This window comes from Perca flavescens, chromosome 10 (assembly GCF_004354835.1).
Source record: "Perca flavescens isolate YP-PL-M2 chromosome 10, PFLA_1.0, whole genome shotgun sequence".
Lineage (NCBI taxonomy): Eukaryota > Metazoa > Chordata > Actinopteri > Perciformes > Percidae > Perca > Perca flavescens.
In genome coordinates this window covers 9,459,162-9,480,711 of record NC_041340.1, presented here as the reverse complement: position 1 = coordinate 9,480,711, position 21,550 = coordinate 9,459,162, and the positions used below count along the sequence as shown (strand labels likewise).

The 21,550-nt window shown below is 40.4% G+C and overlaps 1 protein-coding gene across 2 annotated transcripts in view; it reads left to right on the top strand.

The window, feature by feature from the left end:
* The first annotated feature begins 3,203 nt into the window (after positions 1 to 3,203).
* The window catches only part of gria2b (glutamate receptor, ionotropic, AMPA 2b), a 53,824-nt gene continuing 35,477 nt past the window's right edge, over positions 3,204 to 21,550 (top strand). For both annotated transcript variants that reach the window (XM_028588666.1, XM_028588665.1), the window contains exons 1-2: positions 3,204 to 3,540; positions 3,689 to 3,829. In XM_028588666.1, the coding sequence (XP_028444467.1) occupies positions 3,456 to 3,540; positions 3,689 to 3,829 (226 nt within the window). In that variant the 5' untranslated portion in view covers positions 3,204 to 3,455. The remainder of the gene's footprint in view (positions 3,541 to 3,688; positions 3,830 to 21,550) is intronic.

The window sequence follows — 21,550 nt, the reverse complement described above, 5'->3', positions numbered from 1 at the left end:
AATGCTGTCTGACGGCTCCAGTGGCATCAGGCCAGCACAGAACATGCAGGTGAATGGTTCCAGCAATCCTACTGCTCCGAATAAGTGACAAAATAACGCCAACATGTTCCTATTTACATGTTGTTATTTGTAGAGTCACAGCGTGTACAAAAAACAACGTAACATGAGACACAGCCATCTTCTATCCCTAAACAAACCAGGAACTATATTCTTAGGCGGAAGAATATAGTACTTTGGCGGAGTGATATGCTCGCAGCAAGCCTGTCTGAGAATATAGTTCCCGGTTTGTTTACGGTTAGAAGATGGCTGTGTCTCATGTTACGTTGTTTTTTGTACACGCCAGACTTCTACAAATCACAACATGTAAATAGGAACATGTTGGCATTATTTTGTCACTTTTGTCACAATTTGGAGCAGTAGGCTAGTTGGAACCAGTTACCTGCAGGATCTGTGCTGGGCTAAGCTAATGCTGGAGCCTTCAGACAGCATTACAGCACGCACGGAGATGAGAAGGGTATGTATCGACTTGTCTTACTCTGGGGGTTACGGTGAATAAGATAAAGTCCCAATAAGTCTGCGTGTTCCTTTAAGGTTGCAAACATCTTCAGCTATATCCCATGATGCATTCAGGAACTATTAAGAGGAGAAAGGATTACGTTTTCTAGATAGTTTAAATCTGTAGGCCAAAGGTAATCAGCACCCACATTGAGTAAATATTCAATGCTAATGTGGAAATTATACTTTTGGACTTGTCTTCAGTCTTATCATATATATATATATATATATATATATATATATATATTTCAGAGGCATGCTTTTACGTGCCTGATATACGGCTGCTGATGATGATAATGCTGCTGCTGATGATGGTAATGCTGCTGATGATGATAATGCTGCTGATGATGGTAATGCTGCTGATGATGATAATGCTGCTGATGATGATAATGCTGCTGATGATGGTAATGCTGCTGCTGGTGATGATAATGCTGCTGCTGATGATGATGATAATGCTGCTGCTGATGATGATAATGCTGCTGATGATGATAATGCTGCTGATGATGATAATGCTGCTGCTGCTGATGATAATGCTGCTGATGATGATAATGCTGCTGCTGCTGATGATAATGCTGCTGATGATGATAATGCTGCTGATGATGATAATGCTGCTGCTGCTGATGATAATGCTGCTGCTGATGATAATGCTGCTGATGATGATAATGCTGCTGCTGATGATGATAATGCTGCTGCTGGTGATGATAATGCTGCTGCTGGTGATGATAATGCTGCTGCTGGTGATGATAATGCTGCTGCTGATGATGATAATGCTGCTGCTGCTGATGATGATAATGCTGCTGCTGCTGATGATGATAATGCTGCTGCTGATGATGATGATAATGCTGCTGCTGGTGATGATAATGCTGCTGCTGCTGATGATGATAATGCTGCTGCTGCTGATGATAATGCTGCTGCTGGTGATGATAATGCTGCTGCTGATGATGATAATGCTGCTGCTGGTGATGATAATGCTGCTGCTGCTGATGATGATAATGCTGCTGATGATGATAATGCTGCTGATGATGATGATAATGCTGCTGCTGGTGATGATAATGCTGCTGCTGCTGATGATAATGCTGCTGCTGGTGATGAGATGATGATAATGCTGCTGCTGGTGATGATAATGCTACTGCTGATGATGATAATGCTGCTGCTGATGATGATAATGCTGCTGCTGATGATGATAATGCTGCTGCTGGTGATGATAATGCTGCTGCTGGTGATGATAATGCTACTGCTGATGATGATAATGCTGCTGCTGATGATGATAATGCTGCTGCTGATGATGATAATGCTGCTGCTGATGATGATAATGCTGCTGCTGGTGATGATAATGCTGCTGCTGGTGATGATAATGCTACTGCTGATGATGATAATGCTGCTGCTGATGATGATAATGCTGCTGCTGATGCTGCTGTGGCTCCAATGGTAGCAGGGTAGTTAAGGACACCTTCATCCTGTTTTAAGGTAATAAGTCTGACCCCCAGGGGCGCACCTTCAGGAGAGGCAAACAAAGCAAATGGTTGCCCCCCAAGCCCCACCTAACCCAAAAAAGAGGCCACGCATAGTGGCACATTTTGCAATGACAAATACAACCCCCCTGAAACCTCCCATAAAGGCACTATACAGTGCACCGCCGCTGCTCCAAAACCATTCTCTCTATAGCTAGAAGGGGCCCCGATTATGTTTTTGTCTAGCTGTGTATAAATCATGTGCAAAGAACACCAGCTGTTTCAGAATATGTTACAGAGTTCTAATAAGCATTATTGTGAGTTCATATTTGGTGTTACATATGTCCATGTTACTCCTCCTTTGTTGTTCAAATACTCAGATGTGTGTGCATGGTGTTATGATTATTGAGGGGGGCCTCAGTGAGCTTCTTTGCCTGGGGCTCCCCAGAGTCTAGGATTGCCACTGCTGATCCCTTCAAGAGTGAAGTGATCTTAAGCAGCCTTTATCAGCCTGCTCAATCGAACTTCAGAGCTGAAACTATAAACTGATTAGTCGATGGACAGAAAAGTGTGATTTGATCATCTTTTTTTGTTGTTTCAGTCCTTTTTCATGCAAACATGCCAACACATTCTCTGGTTCCAGTTTCTCATTTGCTGCTTTTGTCTGTTCAATATATCAAGCTCTGTATAGCAGTATCAGTCACGTGCATGAAATGTATAAACACAATCTTTGAGTTACAGTCAATGTGTATGTATCGTCTCATACATGTAAACATTTAAAAGTGATACTATATTAATATATTTAAGATGTTTTTTTGGAATATTTACTTTATCATTAAATCCAGTGGGTTAGTAAGGAAGGAAGGTTCAGTTAACACAAGTTTGGTGGGGAAGATGACAAGGCAGTCCACATGAGGTTCTTAGTGTTGGGTTGGAAATCCTTTTGACAGTTGAGATTTGGAAAACTGGGACTCTGTAAAGGAAGGTTTAAATATTATAATTGCGCACATAGCGAGCCGAGGACGTTATATTGAAATCAACATGTGCACTCTTGTCACCAAGTGGTTGCCGCTCGGCTCTTTTCGTCTCTGTCCGCCTTCTCATTAGCATTCCTCACTTGTGGGTGTGATGCTGAAAGGATCTCCGGCGCGCCGAGCGGAGGCGCGCAGTGTCCCTGTGCGTTTAGAGGAGGCATCAGCTGCCGGCAGGAGGAGAGCGACGTGGGGCAGCGGAAGAAGAGACACCAGACCTGCGTTGCCGGCGACCATTCCTTCACTACTGGTGTCCTTTCACAGATAGCCACCTGCAGAAAAATTGTTCACTTACTGAAGATTTTTCATTCTTTCTACCCAAGGCTGAGGGTCTCCAATATGCGTCGGATCTAACATCTCCGGAGACATCGAGGAATACCAGACTCCCCTGGTGGATGTGGACACCTAAACTGTGGACATGGAAAAGATAGTGAATTTACCCGTTTCAGTTCTCCTGGTTTTATGGGGATGCGTGCATGGAAGCTCACCCAGTGTTCAAATTGGTAGGTATACCCATTAGTTCAAACATAAACACGACTTGAAAAAAAAAAGAAATCCTTTTGCGTAAAATGTTGAGAACATTTTCTTAGAAAATGTCTCTTACCAGAGCACAATGTGCAAGTGTAGCTGATTTTTATATTTGGGTTTCAGGGGGACTCTTTCCAAGGGGCGCGGACCAAGAGTACAGCGCGTTTCGGATAGGAATGGTTCAGTTTGGCACCTCGGAATTCAGATTGACGCCCCACATCGACAACCTGGAAGTGGCGAACAGTTTTGCTGTAACCAACTGCTGTAAGTGACAAACATATTTTCCCAATTTTAAAAGGACACGAATCGCTTTTTACAAGTGTTCATGTCATCCATAAACTATGTATGCCCGTTTTGTGCGTTTTTGCCTGATGAGTTTGGATAAATGTATCGGCTATTACGATGGAGATGGAAATCATCTGAGCTGTTTTATTTGTAGCCTATTCTGTCAGCAAACATAGCCCATCGACGCTTTGAGCTGGGTAGTTGAGGATGAATTAGCATCGTGTAGGCAGGGGAAAGTTGGTTTCCACAGTAACAGTCGGTTGCAGTCACATCCAACCCATGTTCATTCCTTCAGATTCAGAGATCAAATAAGGCTAGACTGCAAAAATATCGATTGTACTTTTACCTTTCATCCAACGGCCTTTTAAACCAAATGCTTTTTTGAAATCTAAGGTCAGTGGAGTGGAGTGAGATTTTAATTGATTCCAACGAACATCAACCTGTTTCTTGTTATTTCTATAGGCTGCCAACGTAGAGATCTGACTTTGTTCTTGCGTATTCCATGCTTGCAAGAAAACAGCACTTCAAATTGGCTATATATTCAATTTATCTCGCCACATTAATTAGGGATGTCTCTCATGTTCAATAAGAAAAGAGCGCGATAGGAGTTGCTGAGATGGACATTTTTTTCCCCCAGTGTGTACCGATGTTTTGTCTTTTCTCAGCTCCGATTGAGCGGTGTTCATACATTGTTGGCAGCATACATAGGCCTACACAGATTTGCATTGAGGATTACAGTAATAGGATGCGATGAATTAAAAGCAGAGGCCAATCAATGATTGGCAGTTCCTTGGGGAATTGTAGGCGATAATAAACCTAAATCACGATTGCCTGTCTCACATCTAACATCATCACCATATTTCGTTTAGACAGCGGAGAGTTTTCACTGAGAATCAGTTACAATTGTGCCTTTCTTTCTTCAAAAGAACCATGATGCTGGCTACTTTCTTTGAAAAAGCCGCAGCAAAAGGCAACAAATAGATTCTAAGGGCGCAATTTTTTTAATAGCCACAGCTCTTACATTTCATTAGGCGGTTGCCAAGCGACTACTCCTTTCAACAGCCCCTAAACATAAATCAAACGCTTTTGATTGGTGCATCGGTTCAATCGATGTCATTACCATATAAACGTTTCCTGCTTGGAGATCCTTGTTGCATCAAGAGCCATGTCGATCTTCAACATGCACATATCATTGTCCCTTGTTTGAAATAATGAAAACAGTATAGCTTACCCTATGTTTGCAAAGACTTGATAATTTGTTGGGGGATTCTGGAAATATTGTTTTCTTATTTGCTGTTGACAGTTACAGCAATCTCTCTCCTACAGTTGTATCAGAAATTAGCTGTTTTGTTTGACTAACTTGTTGTAATTGTGCAGTAAAGTGCAAATGTACCACATCCTGAATAGGTCGTGTAAATGTGTTTCCTTCTACCCAAAATAGAGAGAGAGAGAGAGAAAGAGAGAGAGTGTGTGTGTGTGTGTGTGTGCGCGCGCGTATGTGTATTTGTGTGTGTGTGTGTGTGTGTATGTGTTTGATTCGGTTCAATTATAATTTAGCAAGCAGTTGCTTATAAACACCTAACTGTGTTATCTTAATCAATTAGGATCAAAGTTGGAGAATTCTAGCGTGATTAATTTACTTAATTTAGGCTCTTTGGGGTTTTATTTTCAAATAACTGGGTCATGCAATTAATTGCCATTGCCTCATTTCTTTTTAAACGGAGAATAGCCTCGGCCACACAGCTGAGCTATTTACACCCTGTGACGTAACAACAAAAAACGTTGCTCGCGTGCACCGAAATCCTGGCGGTCGTTCATCTTCCATGCCCGCAGAAACTGGCATATTAGGGAAGTTTTGTCTCTAAAGTTTATAACAATTGAATTTCTAGCGGAAAATGGATAATACAGTTGCGCTTTCTGTCTTCAGTGAAAGCATACAACCGTTGGTTTGTTTAGTACCTATTTTTTTGTATACAGTATGGTTACGTAGCAACCGACGCTTGAAGAAACCAAGTGGTAAACAGTTGCTAATTATCCTGAAAGAACTCCTAGGTGAGTGGTTAGTACGTTTATCTTTGGTATGGGAGTATGGAGTTCGATTCCCCTGTGTAGTGATCTTATTTTTTAAAAATTTGGATTGGATAATTTGCATGCAATTGCGCAAGTCAGGACCCACGAACGGTTTTTTTTGCAGGGTGGTAGGGGAAGACTCATGAATATGCCTGCTCTGGTTGGGTTGGATAGGTTTAGGCAAGAGGAGTGGGATTGGTTATGGTTAGGGTAAGAATGTCAGGGCGATAATATTCCAAAAAGGTGTAATACATGAGTAGTATGGATAACTGTGTGTAAATATATGTCAAGGTACTGTAAATGCACAAGGGTACAAATAGCATACATTGATATTTGTACCAGACAGGGTATTAATAGAACACATTGCTGTGTGCACCGGCGGGGTACTAATAGCATTCATTTCTAATTGCACGAGGGTACAAATAGCACTTCTAATTGCACCAGGGTACAAATAGCATACACTGCTAATTGTACCAGGGGTGCAAATAGCATACACTTCTAACTGTACCAGGGGTGCAAATAGCATACACTTCTAATTGCACCAGGGTACAAATAGCATACTGCTAATTGTACCAGGGGTGCAAATAGCATACACTGCTAATTGTACCAGGGGTGCAAATAGCATACACTGCTAATTGTACCATGGGTGCAAATAGCCTCACCCTTCTTAAAATGTTTTGATTTTGCACATGCTCCAGAAAGGTCAGGGAGTGAACCTAAGGCAACAATTCATAAAGTAAACACAAACTTTAGCATCACGCAGTTCTGAAAAATGCAAATAAACACCAGTAAAGCCGTTTAGTTTCCTATTCTTGTTTTGTAGCACATATGGTTACTGCTGGCTTCCAGTTTTGGGTGAAATCAGTGTATTGCAATCCTTCAAAATGGTTGAGCTATAATTTTGGTATTGAGACTAACTGAAGCTCCCGCATGATGGTTTATGCAAAGCAACTGACACTTGTGATATTTTAGACTGTGGGGTGACACACTGTGAGTCTGGTTCACTTCCGCTTCAACAACACAACTTCAGTTATTGTTGGGCTATTCAAACGGCAAATTACTGAGACCTGCACAAAGTTATCAGTGATCCTGAATAGGGAATGAGTCGGTATAGAAAATGAACTAACGAATGGCTGGGTGAACTTTGATTTGTGATGTTGAACTGAGTGAATGGCTGTCACATTAAATATTAAAAAGGCAGCTAATAGTCTGAGGGTTTTTCTTGTCCCTCGACATAGCACCCAGGCCGAATGTGTGCACTGCATAACTTTGGTTTTTCAAAACTGTGTGTGCATATACTCTGTCTACCTCCTCTAATTGACTACTTGAGTGGGAGTTAGAATTAGGAGGGGCGAGGTGAGGTGGGGGGATTGCTTTTAAGCCGGTAGATGGCAGTCTGCCTCACAATGACACCTTCATGTGTAATTAAAGTGCATTAACACCACCACTTTGCCTTTTGTCAAAATGTACTTTATGAGACAGCGCACAGTGGAGAATAAAAGGAGAAAATATTGAGGCTGACATGGCATATTGAAAGCTAAAATATTATAACTACAGGTTTGTGTAAGCTTTCTGATGAGCTCCAGCACTCCCCACACACTCCATTACTAAGGAGCTGCTGCTTACTGTGGCTGTGGGTCACAACAAAGGCGCCTTTGTCTTTAATAAAGTGGGTAACATGAGTGAAAATGTGAAACCAAATCAAATTTTATTGAAGTGGACAACATAAACTGAGTGACAGATTTGACTACCAAAAGTTGGCACAGAACACTTGTTAACATATTTGTGTTATCAGATATTTGCTGACTTATAAAATCATAAAAGTATGGTCTGATAAAGTATATCAGTCTTTTATTTCTTTGCCAGACCATTATTTATTAATTACATTATTTAAGTTAATGAAATAAGACTTAGAACATATGGATCGGTGCCCCACAGACATTTTACACTCTGGTTGTACTTGGTCTGTGCAGCAGCATACTTCATCAATGCAGTGTGTCAGAGACAGTGGGAGGGAAGATGATACATTCCTCCATCAATAACAGTTCATCTGGACAGGCCTGCATCTGCTGCCAAGACCAGGGGAGTCATTCTGACTGTGTGTGTGTGTGCATGTATATGTGTGCAGTTATATTGGTGTGCTGTCCACCCAGAGCAATATATTGAAGAGATTCTTGTTCAAACTTCCTAGAATAGAATCACCTCTGAGACCCTGTGTGGTTAAATGATAAATGCACCGTAAAACACTACACTGCTGTTAAAAATAATAGATATGTATTGTGGAAATTGAATTTCTAGGGCTATGTTTCTATTTGGTGTAGTATATTTCAACTTTTAAATAGTGTATGCTTTACAAAGGGTTTATAAACTCTAACTAATAGATTAGTAGTAGAATAGAATTCAGTTATTGTCATTGCACATTGAGTATACGACTAAATTAAGTATCAATCCTGAGGCTGCATTCACACATATATTTACACATATTAACACATATCAAACAGTACTAAAAATTCAAATATAAAAAATAAAGATTAAATATAAATATGTTATAGATTTTAAAAGCATTGCTGTGACTTATAAAAACAGTATATAGATGAGATATTGCACTTCTACGTATTGGATATTATTAGTGCTTTATAGGTCAGTGATAATCTATTAATAAGGACAAGTTTTTGGTTGCCAGGTTATGATCTTTAATGCATCAATACATAATTTTCTTACCATTAACAAATGCATTAGATACAACGCATATGCCATTTCTAAAGTATTCCTTGTTTCTGTGGACAAACTGCCATTGTAGACACAATGGCTCATACTGGAATATTTCCTGCACAGCTACACTGAAGATTAAAAGTGCACCCGGAAAACAGTATGATTTAGTTTTAGGAGTTAATTTTGTTAATTGGGGAAATTAGGTTGCAACAGAAATCACAAGGTATTTTTGACAACAAAAGACAAAAAACTAAACAACAATGAACATCATTTGAGACATATAGACATCACCACACATAGCATATCGACCAGGGCACTCATACACGGGGGGAGGAAGGGAGTCCAGATCAGCTGGGATAAACAAAACAAAATTAGAAAACCTTGTTACTGTACAGGACCATCATTAATTAAGAAATGAGGGCTCAATGGGTCACACAATGTATCGAAGCAGTTTTGAGTGAAACAAAAAAGAAAGTTATGCACACTCTGTTTAGGGGTCACAAGTAGACATTGCTTTGAAAATAAGGGGTGTCAAGCATGGGCTCTCTCTAAAGTCAGAATTTTGCATTATTGTAATGTCCAATTATCAGTCTCCAGAACGCAAAGCAGCTACAGCTTGCACTTTTGTCATCAACAGTGCAAAATATGACACCATTTTTAACAACTTTTGTGTTACTTGAAAGACTGAGACACACGCATCATTCGCTCACAACTCACACTTTTTCTTGCAAATCGTTAAATTATTTAAATCAAAATGGACATCATCATGGACCCATCAATGAATTATAAGTAGCAGAGCAATATTATGTACATTAGGGATGCACTTCTCTTTTAATGTAGTGAAAAGCTTTATATTTCACTGTGCATGTGTGTGTGTGTGTGTGTGTGTGTGTGTCTGTGTTTGCCTGCCAAATTAAACTTTATATTCTGTTATAGCATGCTCCCTTGCTTTTATTTCACACCCACCTCTTTCAAAGCAAACCACTCTTCCTCCTCTGAGAGCAGCAGAGCAGTTTGAGGTCATGACAGCCGGCCGGCGATTTAACACTTCAAAGTTCTAGTTTGTCATGGTTGAATCACGCCATACTATAATTTCATGCATCTACATGCACATAGCATCTCAGGGACGCATGCATTCAGGGACCTTGCTGAATGATCAAAAGCGTGAACCGAATATATATATTCGTTGCAGAGCATTGGTTATAGCCAATTTAATGTTCATACTTAATTAAGTGCATTCTCCTCCATTTCAGACGGAGCTGTGAAATATTAAATAGGCCTGGGAGCTGGCCGGTCAGAAAATGAGTCTAAAGAACCCTCTGTGGATCTTTGCTTGCCCTGAATACAGCCCTTTACCAAGCCCTTATTGCTCTGTCCTCATAAAACACAAGACTGAGATAGCATCAGTTACACCCTGATTCAAAGGCTCTCGGCTGGAAGTCCCATATTGTCTTGTATCCAGTCACTAAAAGCTGGTTCATTCACCGAGCCGTGCACCTCCAAGATTTTGTAACAACGCCGTTACAACGATCGGCTACAGTGCAGAAGTAGTCCATTCTTTGAACCGCTCTGACTGCAGTGGGTACGAAAGACCAGACTCGCGGTGACCATGCATGCCATTCACGCCGCCCCGACCGCGTTGAACCCAGAATAAGACTTTAAATTATTTAGTAGAAACAAAGCTAAACTTTAACAGAATCTTATGGCTTGTGTTGTTTTCCTCCTGGCTTTAAGAGAGTTACCTGGGTCACTTTAAAAATATGATTCAGAGCAGAAATGCACTAGTCTCGTGAGACCGTCCTGATCTCGCGAGCTCCAGTTTTCCACTCGCAGATCAGTCTGGCATCTTGAGATAGAGAAAATTTGGAGCCGTTAGCCAAACGACCAGGCCAATCAGTGTTGGTTTTGAGGCGGGTTTAGGTGGTGATAGACAAATGGTTTATCCAATCAGCTAACCATTATTTTCAGACAGCGGTAGCCCTAATTCTGTTAGCTGCTCGCTAATGCTTTTTTCTCTTGGATCCTTCTTTTGGAATATGGACCGGGAAGCTTGCTGAGCTAACGAGCTATGCTTTGCCTGCAGCAGCAGGGGCTTCGTTGATCTAATTGGTTGATTTGGCCCATCTATCACCAACATAGGTGATAGACAGATGGTTTATCCAATCAGCTAACCGGTATTTTTGCCCCTTCCCAAAAGTTCTCCAACGGAAAGTTCCCAGATGGATATGCCCGAGCAAATGCGAAGCAATCCATCTGGCGGAGTCAGGTTAGAAATGCACCAAACTCACCAAAACTGTCAAAAACACAATCTTTAAAATAACTATTGCATTTGGATTTTACATACAAATATATGCATGAAATATACATACACATCCCAATTATTATTTGACATAATAATCTTAAATCAAGATCCACTTACTTGCTTCATCAGTGAAAAGAGTTTATTCATTTATCATGGAGTGGACTCTGTTGTCATTACACAACATATGGAACTTAAAGTGATGACAAGAGAATCAATATCATTTACTGATGAAGACCTTAAACTGTGGTTGGAAAAAAGCTAGAAAGTGGACTGGGAGTTAATGTTATTTTAAGAATGTATTTCCATGCTCAATTCCATCATTTTCCCCCCCTTTGGTTTTTGTCTGATTGTTTTCTGGCATTTAGCATATATGTTCACGAGTATCCAGTTACTATTCATCCCCTGTATAGTCACAGTGAAACACAGCCACTTGATAATAAACACAATTTAAAAGCAGCAGGTTAAAATGTAGTACATGACGCAGACATGCAATATTTTCAATTTCATTGACAGATGGATGGTCCCATACTTTAGCTGAGCAATGCAGCACAGAAAACTGACCTCAGTCACTAGGAATTGGGTTTCATTCATTCAGACAGTGTTACAGTATACATATTTCTCTCTTGTCTAAGGTACCAGCGCTAAGTGTCCCTGCACCAGTGCCACAAGAGGTATTTCTTTGTATGCTTTTCGTTGGCAAAAAGAGATCCAGAGATTGTCTCCACAGAACACAGATCCTTATCCTAAAAAGATGTAACCAAGGCTTTATCCTTGGCCCTTTATTTAATGTCGCTTACCCACTGCTAGCTCTACTTGGCTCAGCTCGGCTCGACTCGGCCACGGTGCCCCATCCTCCTGTTTCCATTGCAGATTTAGTACCGTGGCTGGTCATCATAGCGATGAGCACTTTAATTGAACGTTTCAACCACAAGGTCTTCATCAAGGCATTACAAATGTATGAATTGCAATCCATGCATTATTAATTCTTCTTTCAGTCTACCAACATTACATGACAAAAACAAAATCTTTAAATCAGCTGAAGCTAGGGCTGGGCAATATATTGATATTATATTGATATCGTGATATGAGACTAGATATCGTCTTAGACTTTGGGATCGTCATATTGTGATATGACATAAGTGTTGTCTTTCACTGGTTTTAAAGGCTGCATTACAGTAAAGTGATGCACTTTTCTGAACATACCAGACTGTACTAGCTCTTCTATTATTTGCCTTTTCCCCACTTAGACATTATGTCCACATTACTGATGATTATTTATCTAAAATCTAAGTGTGAAGATATTTTATTAAAGCACCAATTGTCAACCCTAGAATATTGCCGCAATATCGATATCGAGGTATTTGGTCAAGAATATCGTAATATCGCCATATCGCCCAGCCCTAGCTGAATCTCTATTCACTGGTAAAACGACACCATTCTGCATCTTAGAATAGAACAGAAATATTGGCATTGATTTCTGGAATTCACACCGCATCATCATTTCCTTTTGTCCCCTCTTTTTAACTCTCTATTGATGCTTACCCACTGCTAGTACAAGCTCTGCTCAGCTCGGCTCGGCTTGGCTCGACTCGGCCGCGGTGCCCCGTCCTCCATTTTCCATTGCAGATTTAGTACCGCCTCATGTGTGAGGCAAGCGTGGGTGGTCGTCATAGCGACGCTGCAGAAAACTGCCGTGATCTAACACGACAAACACAGAACAACGAAGGTGTGTTGTTTTTGACTCTCGGGCATGTGGCTGTTGCCACAGCCAGAACACAAATTTTGTTTCAAAAGAAGCTGTAGGCAGCAAAAAAAAATATATTTTCAAAATGCCGGGTTTGTTCAGGACACCCTCGTCTGTCGCTAGCAATGATGACGCAGTGATTAGTGACGATTCTTTCCGACCAGTCGGTATTCTGCAGGTTTTCACGTCACCTTTTGGTATCGCCTCAGCTCGCTTGGAACCTCAATGGTGGTGATACTAAAAAGAGTACCTGTTGGCAGGTACCAGGGACTTTTTTCATAATGGAAAAGCAAAAAAGGCGAGTAGAGTCGAGGCGAGTTGAGCAGGTACCATGTAATGGAAAAACGCCATAAAGGTCCCCTTCCATGTTTGCGAGGAAACCCACGCAAACATGGGGAGAACATAAAAACTCTGTGTGGAGTTAGTATGTTCTCCCCATGTTTGCGTGGGTTTCCTCCGGGTGCTCCGGTTTCCCCCACCATCAAAAACATGACTCATACAATGACTCTGTACTGAAAATAAACATATTTAAACATATAACTCAATGTTGACCTAAAGTCTAAAGTTAGTTAGTATCTAGTTTTTGCTCGCGTTTTTTGCACTATAGAGTTGTTGAAATCTTACTGTAATTAATGAAAAAACCCATCCCAATAAAGTGGCAAACTATTCTTGACACTGGAGAAGCATTTTCACATGGCCATTGTTCATGGCCATCGTAAAGCAGCTGGACTTGAATAAAGTTTTAAGAATTTTATTTATTGTTTGTTCTACAACATGAAAGTAACAGTAAAAAGCTCAAATTATAATACATTAACACTAAAGGCAGGGTTGGTCATGTTGAAAACCTAGCAAGATTTAAAAGTAGAATGTTCTCGGGGCTCCGTTTAACCCCTCCCCCTGCCCTCGGGGCTCCGACCTACACACAGACGTGCACGAGCACCCCTGCGTTGCTGCTTCAGAGCAGAGCGGAGAAAGGACTGCAATTGTAATTCACCTCTCATTCACCGGTAAGCAAACACCTAATATTATCATACTGAGTGTTTAAACCAAACATGACTTCTGTTAGCAATGTGGTGACGACGCACATTGAGCTCAGGCTCGTCAGGCTGTTCTAATGAACCGACATAAAACTATGAAAAGTTAAGTACTGTAATTCGTAAGCATTCCACGTATTTTTTGCTGTACAAACCACAATCACCTCAGGTAGTGGGGATGGATGGGTGGGTGGGTCATAGTCTCGCATTGCCAGACTTTCCTCCACAGCGCAGCGGAGGAGGGTGGGTCATAAAACACAGCGCTTTCAAACCAGGCAGTGGAGTTCGCCTCTTGGCGAAAACAAAATACTTTCACCCAGGAAACGCGTGATCGTTCCTTGGTAGTGTTTTAATCCAAACCGCGATCTTTTTCCTAAACTTAACCAGACGTTTTGGTCCCTAAAGGTATCTGTCGTCGCCATCACACTGAAATATTTTTCGTTCAACTTGAAGTTCACTTGACTGAGAATGAGTCAAATTTCCTTTAATTCGGCGCCCAGATAGCTCAGTTGGTAGAGCAGGCGGCCACATATAGAGGTTTACACCTTGACGCAGCTGTCGCGGGTTTGACTGCGACCCGCGGCCCTTTGCTGCACGTCATTCCCCCCTCTCAGCATGGTGGCTCAGTGGTTAGCACTTCTGCCTCACTGCAAGAAGGTTCTGGTTTCAAACCCAGGTCGTCCCAGGCCTTTCTGTGTGGAGTTTGCATGTTCTCCCTGTGCTTGCGTGGGTTTCCTCTGGGTGCTCCGGTTTCTTCCCACCACAAAGACATGCATACAACTAGGACTACAGTTGAAAATTAGCTGACTGGCTAACACTGGCACATTTACAGAAATGTTGATTAATGTGCATTGTCCTAATATAAATAAATAAATCTTCTTCTTCTTCTTCTCTCCCCTTTCATGTCTTCAGCTGTCCTGTCAAATAAAAGCCTAAAATGCCCCAAAAAATAATCTTAAATTTTTTTTTCCTTTAATTCACCAAATAACCTGTTCTGCTAAAGGGAGATGCTCATAAGCATTCATAGACGAGAATCTGCCCTTCCCATCATTGTGGTGATTACTGTAACATTTGATCCTGTTGCCTTGTCTGGTCTTACAAGGTGCTCTTGTCAAATTTATTAGAGTTTGTGTGTGTGTGCGTGCGTGCGTGCGTGCATGCATGTAGAGAGAGAGAGAGAGAAAGATAAAGAAATGAAAAATTATGAAGGAAAATGACAGCACAAAGCCAGAATGACTTTACGGTGTGAGAAGCAGAGCAAGAGTGCAATGAGCAGACAGACATGCTCCTTACCTCTGTTGTTCTAATTTTATGTCTCCCTGAAAAAAATTTAAATGTATTGGAAATGTAAGAGGGAGCAGGCTGTGTCCTTTAAAAAGGGCAGGATGACTCAGGCTCAAGGTGGATATGATCAGGGAAAGAAATCTTGGAGTGCCTGTTTTTTACAGCAAAGTAGGCGTTTACCTTCAGTGTAGTCTATATCCATGACGTTCCACTCCACGCCAGATGTCTCTTTTCGGCCGGATGTCCGTTACTTTCCGCTTTCTTTGTGTTGGCATTCTAAACCGATCGATTTACGAGGACTATGGTTTACTGCTCCTCAGATCTCTGCAGGGTAAATCGCAACAGCTAGCTAGACTATCGGTCCAATCTGAGTTTTCTGTGCATGACTAAAACAACTTTTGAACGCACACATGTTACACCAAAACAAGTTCCATCTCAAGGCTATTTTGCAGAGGCACCGTGGCTCTGTCTGGTGCTTAGCACCGCACAATACGATTGTGATTGGTTTAAAGAAATGCCAATAAACCAGAGCACATTTGTATGGACTAGCATTGCCAGACCTTCCTCCGCAGCCCGGCAAAGGAAGGTCTGGCAATGCAAGTCTACCTCCAGTGTGACCCAATATTAAGGACATCAATCTACTCATACTCTACTTAATTCACAAAAAGTACATGTATGCATACTGACAGCATTGTATTCAACATTATACATAATTATTTCACATTGTCTGATTAGAAGCATAATTTATCCTCTGTCGCATTCTGTGTAATGCTGACTCACATCAACTGTTTTCTCACCTGCTTAACCTTTTGTTAAACAATGTGTCTCTGTAAAACCTACAGTGCCATGCCTCCAAACAACCCAATAAATCAACACGCAGGGCTGATGATTGCATTTCCTTGAATGTCTGCACTTTTTCTCAGCTCTGTCTCTTAACTTTGTCCACTTAATTTAGATATTTAAATTCACTTGAAACATTTCTTTATGTTGTCAGCAGTGCTGCTCAGCAATGTCTGTTTTGCAGACAGTGCTCTTGTGCTCTTGTAAGAACTTGTCTCCTGATGGTCTGCCTGCTTAAACAAAAGGTATCATCTGGACTGTAGCCAATGCATTTCAGCAGCTGTTGGCTCGTCATTTGCATTTTCTGCAATGGTATAGAAATGTTTTTATGCATTAAAAAGGTGCAGGCTGTGAAACCGATACTGCACTGTCCCATGTTCCCTGCTCATACAGAACAATACAGAACACAACAAAAGCCAACTTTAGATGTTTTTTTTGTTTAGTTTTTAAATGTGAACACTTTGCATTCTAGGGGTTATTTTGTAATGAAATTTTGCCGTCTGTTTAATTACTCGACTCTTATTCTCTTTGTGTGCCTTTTCTACTAGTAGTAGTAATTTCCTGCATTTCCCAGAATTACTTTCAGCGTTCTTCAGAAAACAGATCTAAAATGCTTGTATTTAGCTGGGTTCCAAATTCCAAAAGAAGAAAAGAAAGAATATGTAGCATGTCTGCTTTGCATTGTCGACTGGTGACGGTAAATTGATTGTCTGTGCATCTGTGTGTATTATTAATAAATGCTTCTGCAAAATGTTGAGCCCAGAAAAAATCTTAGTTTTTGATTTTAAGGGAGCAACACCAAAAACTGATATTTATATGTACTTATGTTACAAACTCAAATCACTTTGTTACATCTACAATAGATCTTCACTATTAGTTCAAGCTCATTCAAACCCATCATGATTAGTTAATGATAATAAAAAGACTCAACATGACAAAAAACATCCCACAAAGTAAGAACATAGTATTGGAAAGAGAAATGCATATCATACTATCATCAAATGTTGAGTCTTTACAATGAAAGCGTGTTTTTTGCTTAAGTCTCTGTGTAATGTGTTACCTGGCTGCAGGAAATATTTCCTCTGGGGGACCATAAAGTTGAAAAAGCTTTAAATGCAGAGAACTGTTTATTTTCATCAGAAACATTTTCTGTGTTTGAGAGTGAACTCTCACAAGGAGAGTTGACTTGGTTTTCAGCCATGTACCCGTCTTGCTCCCCTACTGGCTAGTTTTGAGAAGATGTTTGTCCCTATTAAACGAACCTTGGGTGTTTAACCATGTGAAGGCCCGTAAGGCCAATGTCTGTGGGCGGTTTCTTTGATCTGCTCCGTCTCATGGGTCTGTAGATGGATTCAGTGGAATGTACAGGGAGCTCATGGAATGGAAACAGGACATTTTTCTGTTGTTTAGGGTGGCTGTGCAGCGGATGCTTCATTGTGTCAGGAAGGTTTGTGCGGGGGTGTTTTTACGTTCTTCTTTGTTTGTTTTTTTGGTGTAGTTTTGGTCTATTACTCTGCTGCTCTCAGAGATAAAGACAAATGAGAACAGTATGTCCCCAACTTGCAAGGTTATTGTTAAAGCATTTCAAAATTAGACAAAGGGAAAAATACCTACAGAAAGGAGTCCAAAACCACCAGTTACAACAGCCTGAGACAAAAAGTTGAAAGAGCGACTACGGGTGCATTAGCTTTTTAGCTAATGTGTCCTTATTTGTAAGCAAAAACACAGGTTTCATCCTGTAAATTTCAATGCTGTCTGCACCATAAATGGAATCCTATTCACCATAAACTCTAAATAATCTCATCTCATTGGTAGTAGCAGTAGTAGTAATCAGCAGAAATGCAAATTAATCAATCACAAAACAATATGATACAGTGATTTGGGACCAAAAATGTATATATTACAAAAAAGTACATTTCGGAAACGTGTAACTGAATGAAGTGTACTGAGCAGCATCACCCTCACATGCTTAGACAGGCAAGTATATACTAGATGCTAGGACGAAACAATTAAATGGACGATGACATGGACAGTTAGAAGGAGATAAGAAAATAATTAAAAGGGAAATGTGACAAAGCAGAGCCAGATACTGTCGGACTTCGGCCAGCGGCGAGCCCACAAAAGCTAGGTCAGCACCCATGTCCACTGGCAGGTGAGATCATTGTATGTAACAGATGTCTGAAAGAGAGGGCAAACAAACAGACACACTCTCAGAGCAGATATACAGTATATACAGCTGCGTACACACTCAGGCAGCAGACAGGCAGCGAGTGTTATGTTGCCGCAGCAGGCAAGAGGCAACTCCGAACTGACTCCCAACTGCCATCTCCTATTTCAACACTAAAGTTAGACTGTTGGTCCTGAAGTGGACAAGAGTAAAGTTACTCATGTCCAGGTAGGCTCTGAGTTTGGAACATGATGGGTTGGGACCTACAGTATGATGTAGCAGTCAAGTCCAGCACAAACATTTCAAGATGACACAAGCTGGAAAAAAGAGCCCTAACATATTTTAGCAGCTCCACATCTCCCCTGGTGTGATAAAAGAGCAGGAGAAACACTGAGAAAAGGGGGGAGTTGCATAAATTATCTTTTTATATTTTCTAATTTCACTATTTTCTGGCTGGAAACAAAAGAAAAACAAGAGTAATAGCATTACATCTGTTAAAATACATCCAAATGCTGACCTTTTATTATCTCTTAGTTCTGCCTATAGGATTTCAGATGATAGACACAAGGGTTTTCAGATTTGTACCAATTCTTTTCTACTTTTACCCAGTTACATTAATGGCTCTTTTACAAATGCAGTTTATGATAATTGTCAAGAAAAGAAGAAAGAAAGACAAATAACTTCTAACTCTCTAACATTCTGTGTTTTAACTATCAGCACCCTGCAGGATACAGTTCATTGTTTAGTTTGTTAGGTTTGATTAAGTCCAATGTGAATATGTTGTGAAGTAATTTCACAGTATTTAACCACTAATAGTAGTACTTTGGGAAAGATTGATGATATCTTGGGCATAATAACTTCAGAATTCAGGCCCATTCCTAGTCTGAACCAAATGTCATGGCAATCTTGTCAATAGCTGTTGAGACATTCCAACCTCATTGTAGCGCTAGAGGAAAAGTCAGAGGATCACCACAATCAGTGGGCTTCATCCTCTGGGCACCACGACTGTCTGTTCAAAATGTTACGATAATCCATCCATATATATCCATATCCAATAGTTGATGATATATTTAAGTCTGGACCAAAGTGGTGAACCAACTGACCGAGAATGCTATCCCAGGGTCTGATAACCAAACAGATAAACCAGAGAATAATACCGTCTTTTTAAATAGATTTTACACCTGGATCTATGCTCCAATATAATGTCATCAGCAGGAATCAGAAGATATGTATTGCAAAGAAGAGGACTTTGCCAATAGCCATCACAATGCCAGCGTGTCGCCGCTTCGTTATCCAGACTTCATTGCAAAAAGAGCAAGTTTGACTGAATGGAGTTAGAAAAATACCTGAGATACCTGAATACTTGAAGGTAAAACCATCCATAATCCTCACAATTTCTACTACATTACCATCCTGATCACATTTAACCTTAATACACTGCTATACTGTACAATGGTATTTACTTTTCAGCCATTTAAAAAGATTACTGCTGAGAAAATATCAGTATGTCATGGACCACTGTTCTGTCTATAAGAAGTTATGTTTTGTACAATATTGTGCCTGCACAACAATGCAGTCTTCTGTACAATGTCATTCATAAAAAATAGTCAGATTTGTATGAAGACATTAAATTTGACTTTTTAATGCTCACTTTATTGTTGAAAACCGAGGCCTCCGGAAGGTCACAACTCTGTTAGCTTCCTTTTGAAGTCGGAGTATTGTGTAATCTCCATTTTTCTTTTTTATGCCACTTATTTAAAGCTTTGACAAAGACGCAATGTCAAAAGTGTTTTAAGCAGTACAAGGGAGCACTGGGGATTCTCAGGAGTTGCTGGCTTCCTCACACTCTCAGTAGGATGTTTCATGCAAATCATCACACTGAATCAGTGTGCATTTCATCGTCTCCATTTACAGTACAGTATACTTTGTTTACCTGAAGGGCTGTATTTGAAACAGGCTTATACAAGAGACATGCCTTTTCTAATATTGTACAAGTATATCTTATAATATTTTAGTAAGAATCCTCCCTGTTTTCTGATCTGTCCACAGTTGATGCCTTGCTGTTAATGCACACTTAAAACCTTCCATTTAAAGCTCAAGTCCAATACAGTCTCTAGTGGGAGATTTGCATGAACTTGTCCAAAACATTCATGGTTACTTACCAATCCGCTGTTCAGTTTTTCTTCTCTAATAGAAGTATTGTTTATTTGACTAACAATTTTCCAGTCACTTCCATTTTGCCATTCTTTTTTAGTTTTGAGCTCAAAGGACAAAGTCATTCTAGTTTCTGCAGGCATAAAAATCAACTATTTGAGGTGCAGACATGTGGACTAACACAAACAAAAATCTAAACATCTACAGGAAGGTTGACTTTGATTGACCATTGATTAGAACTTAACCTTGCTCAAAAAAACAACAGCTTAAAAAAAAAAAATGAAACGGCAGTAATTAGTTAATGAAAACAGTATTTTTGTTAAAAAGAGAACTTTGGAGCAACAGATTGGTATGACTCTGCGGTTGTACTGATGGAATTCTGTATAACGTTACATTACACAGAATTTATCATGTGAGCTATTACAACATGGCATCATGACTTTGCGTAAACATACACGCCACTTTCCTAAAGCCAAATGGCGTGTTATCTGTACGCATTTTGAACTATCCACGTGTATGTCTACGCTGTATACAGCGGATGTAAACATACACACCACGTGGCGTCTTATCGCGAGAACAATGTCATACGCATGTAAAAAAAAAAAAAAAAAAGGTTAGGAAAAGAACATTGAGAAAGGCTTTAGTAACACAAAAAAATGACAAAAACGTCACACGCTTAGGAAAATAATAAACGGTTGGGTTTAGGAAAGAAACTTTGGGGAAGGCTTAAAAAAATGAATAGGGTGAAAGTCCTGTGTTTTACCCATCCCCCACCCCAACCAACCAACCAACCTCCCTCTGCGGACTTACGTCCTTTCACACTACTCGGTATGGCGAAAATTCACACCTAATGTAGGTCAACGGCGGCCGAAAGGCGTTGATAAACACGCAAAAATGGCATACGAATTGGCGTGTCATACATACTCCACTTTATGAGATCAGTCTGGCTATTAGGAGTACAAGTTTAATCCACACTTCCTCACTATTTTCCAGCCTTAATTAAAGACCGGCCTCTATTTGGTTGCGCTGGCCACGTCTGTGGCTACTATACATTTATTAAATACCTGCTTTTATTAGAGAAATGAGCCATCAAAGACAAGATCATGTGTATTGTCTCTTTGCTTTGCTCCACCTGACTGAGTTGGTCCTTATTCATCTGCAGCTGCTCCCTCAGATGTTGGATGAAGCTGTGTTTTTATAGATGTAACTAATTTTGCTCGGGCTGGTTCCGAGATCATTAGGACATAGAACAGCAGATCTAAAGCCTCCTTTGGTATTTCCACTAAAGGTCAGTGGACATACGGTATGTTTTATTACAGGAGGCAGATGGAATGCCAACAAAGTAGCTGCGTATACATGTATGGATCGACTTTGCAGAATCGATATGGCTAAA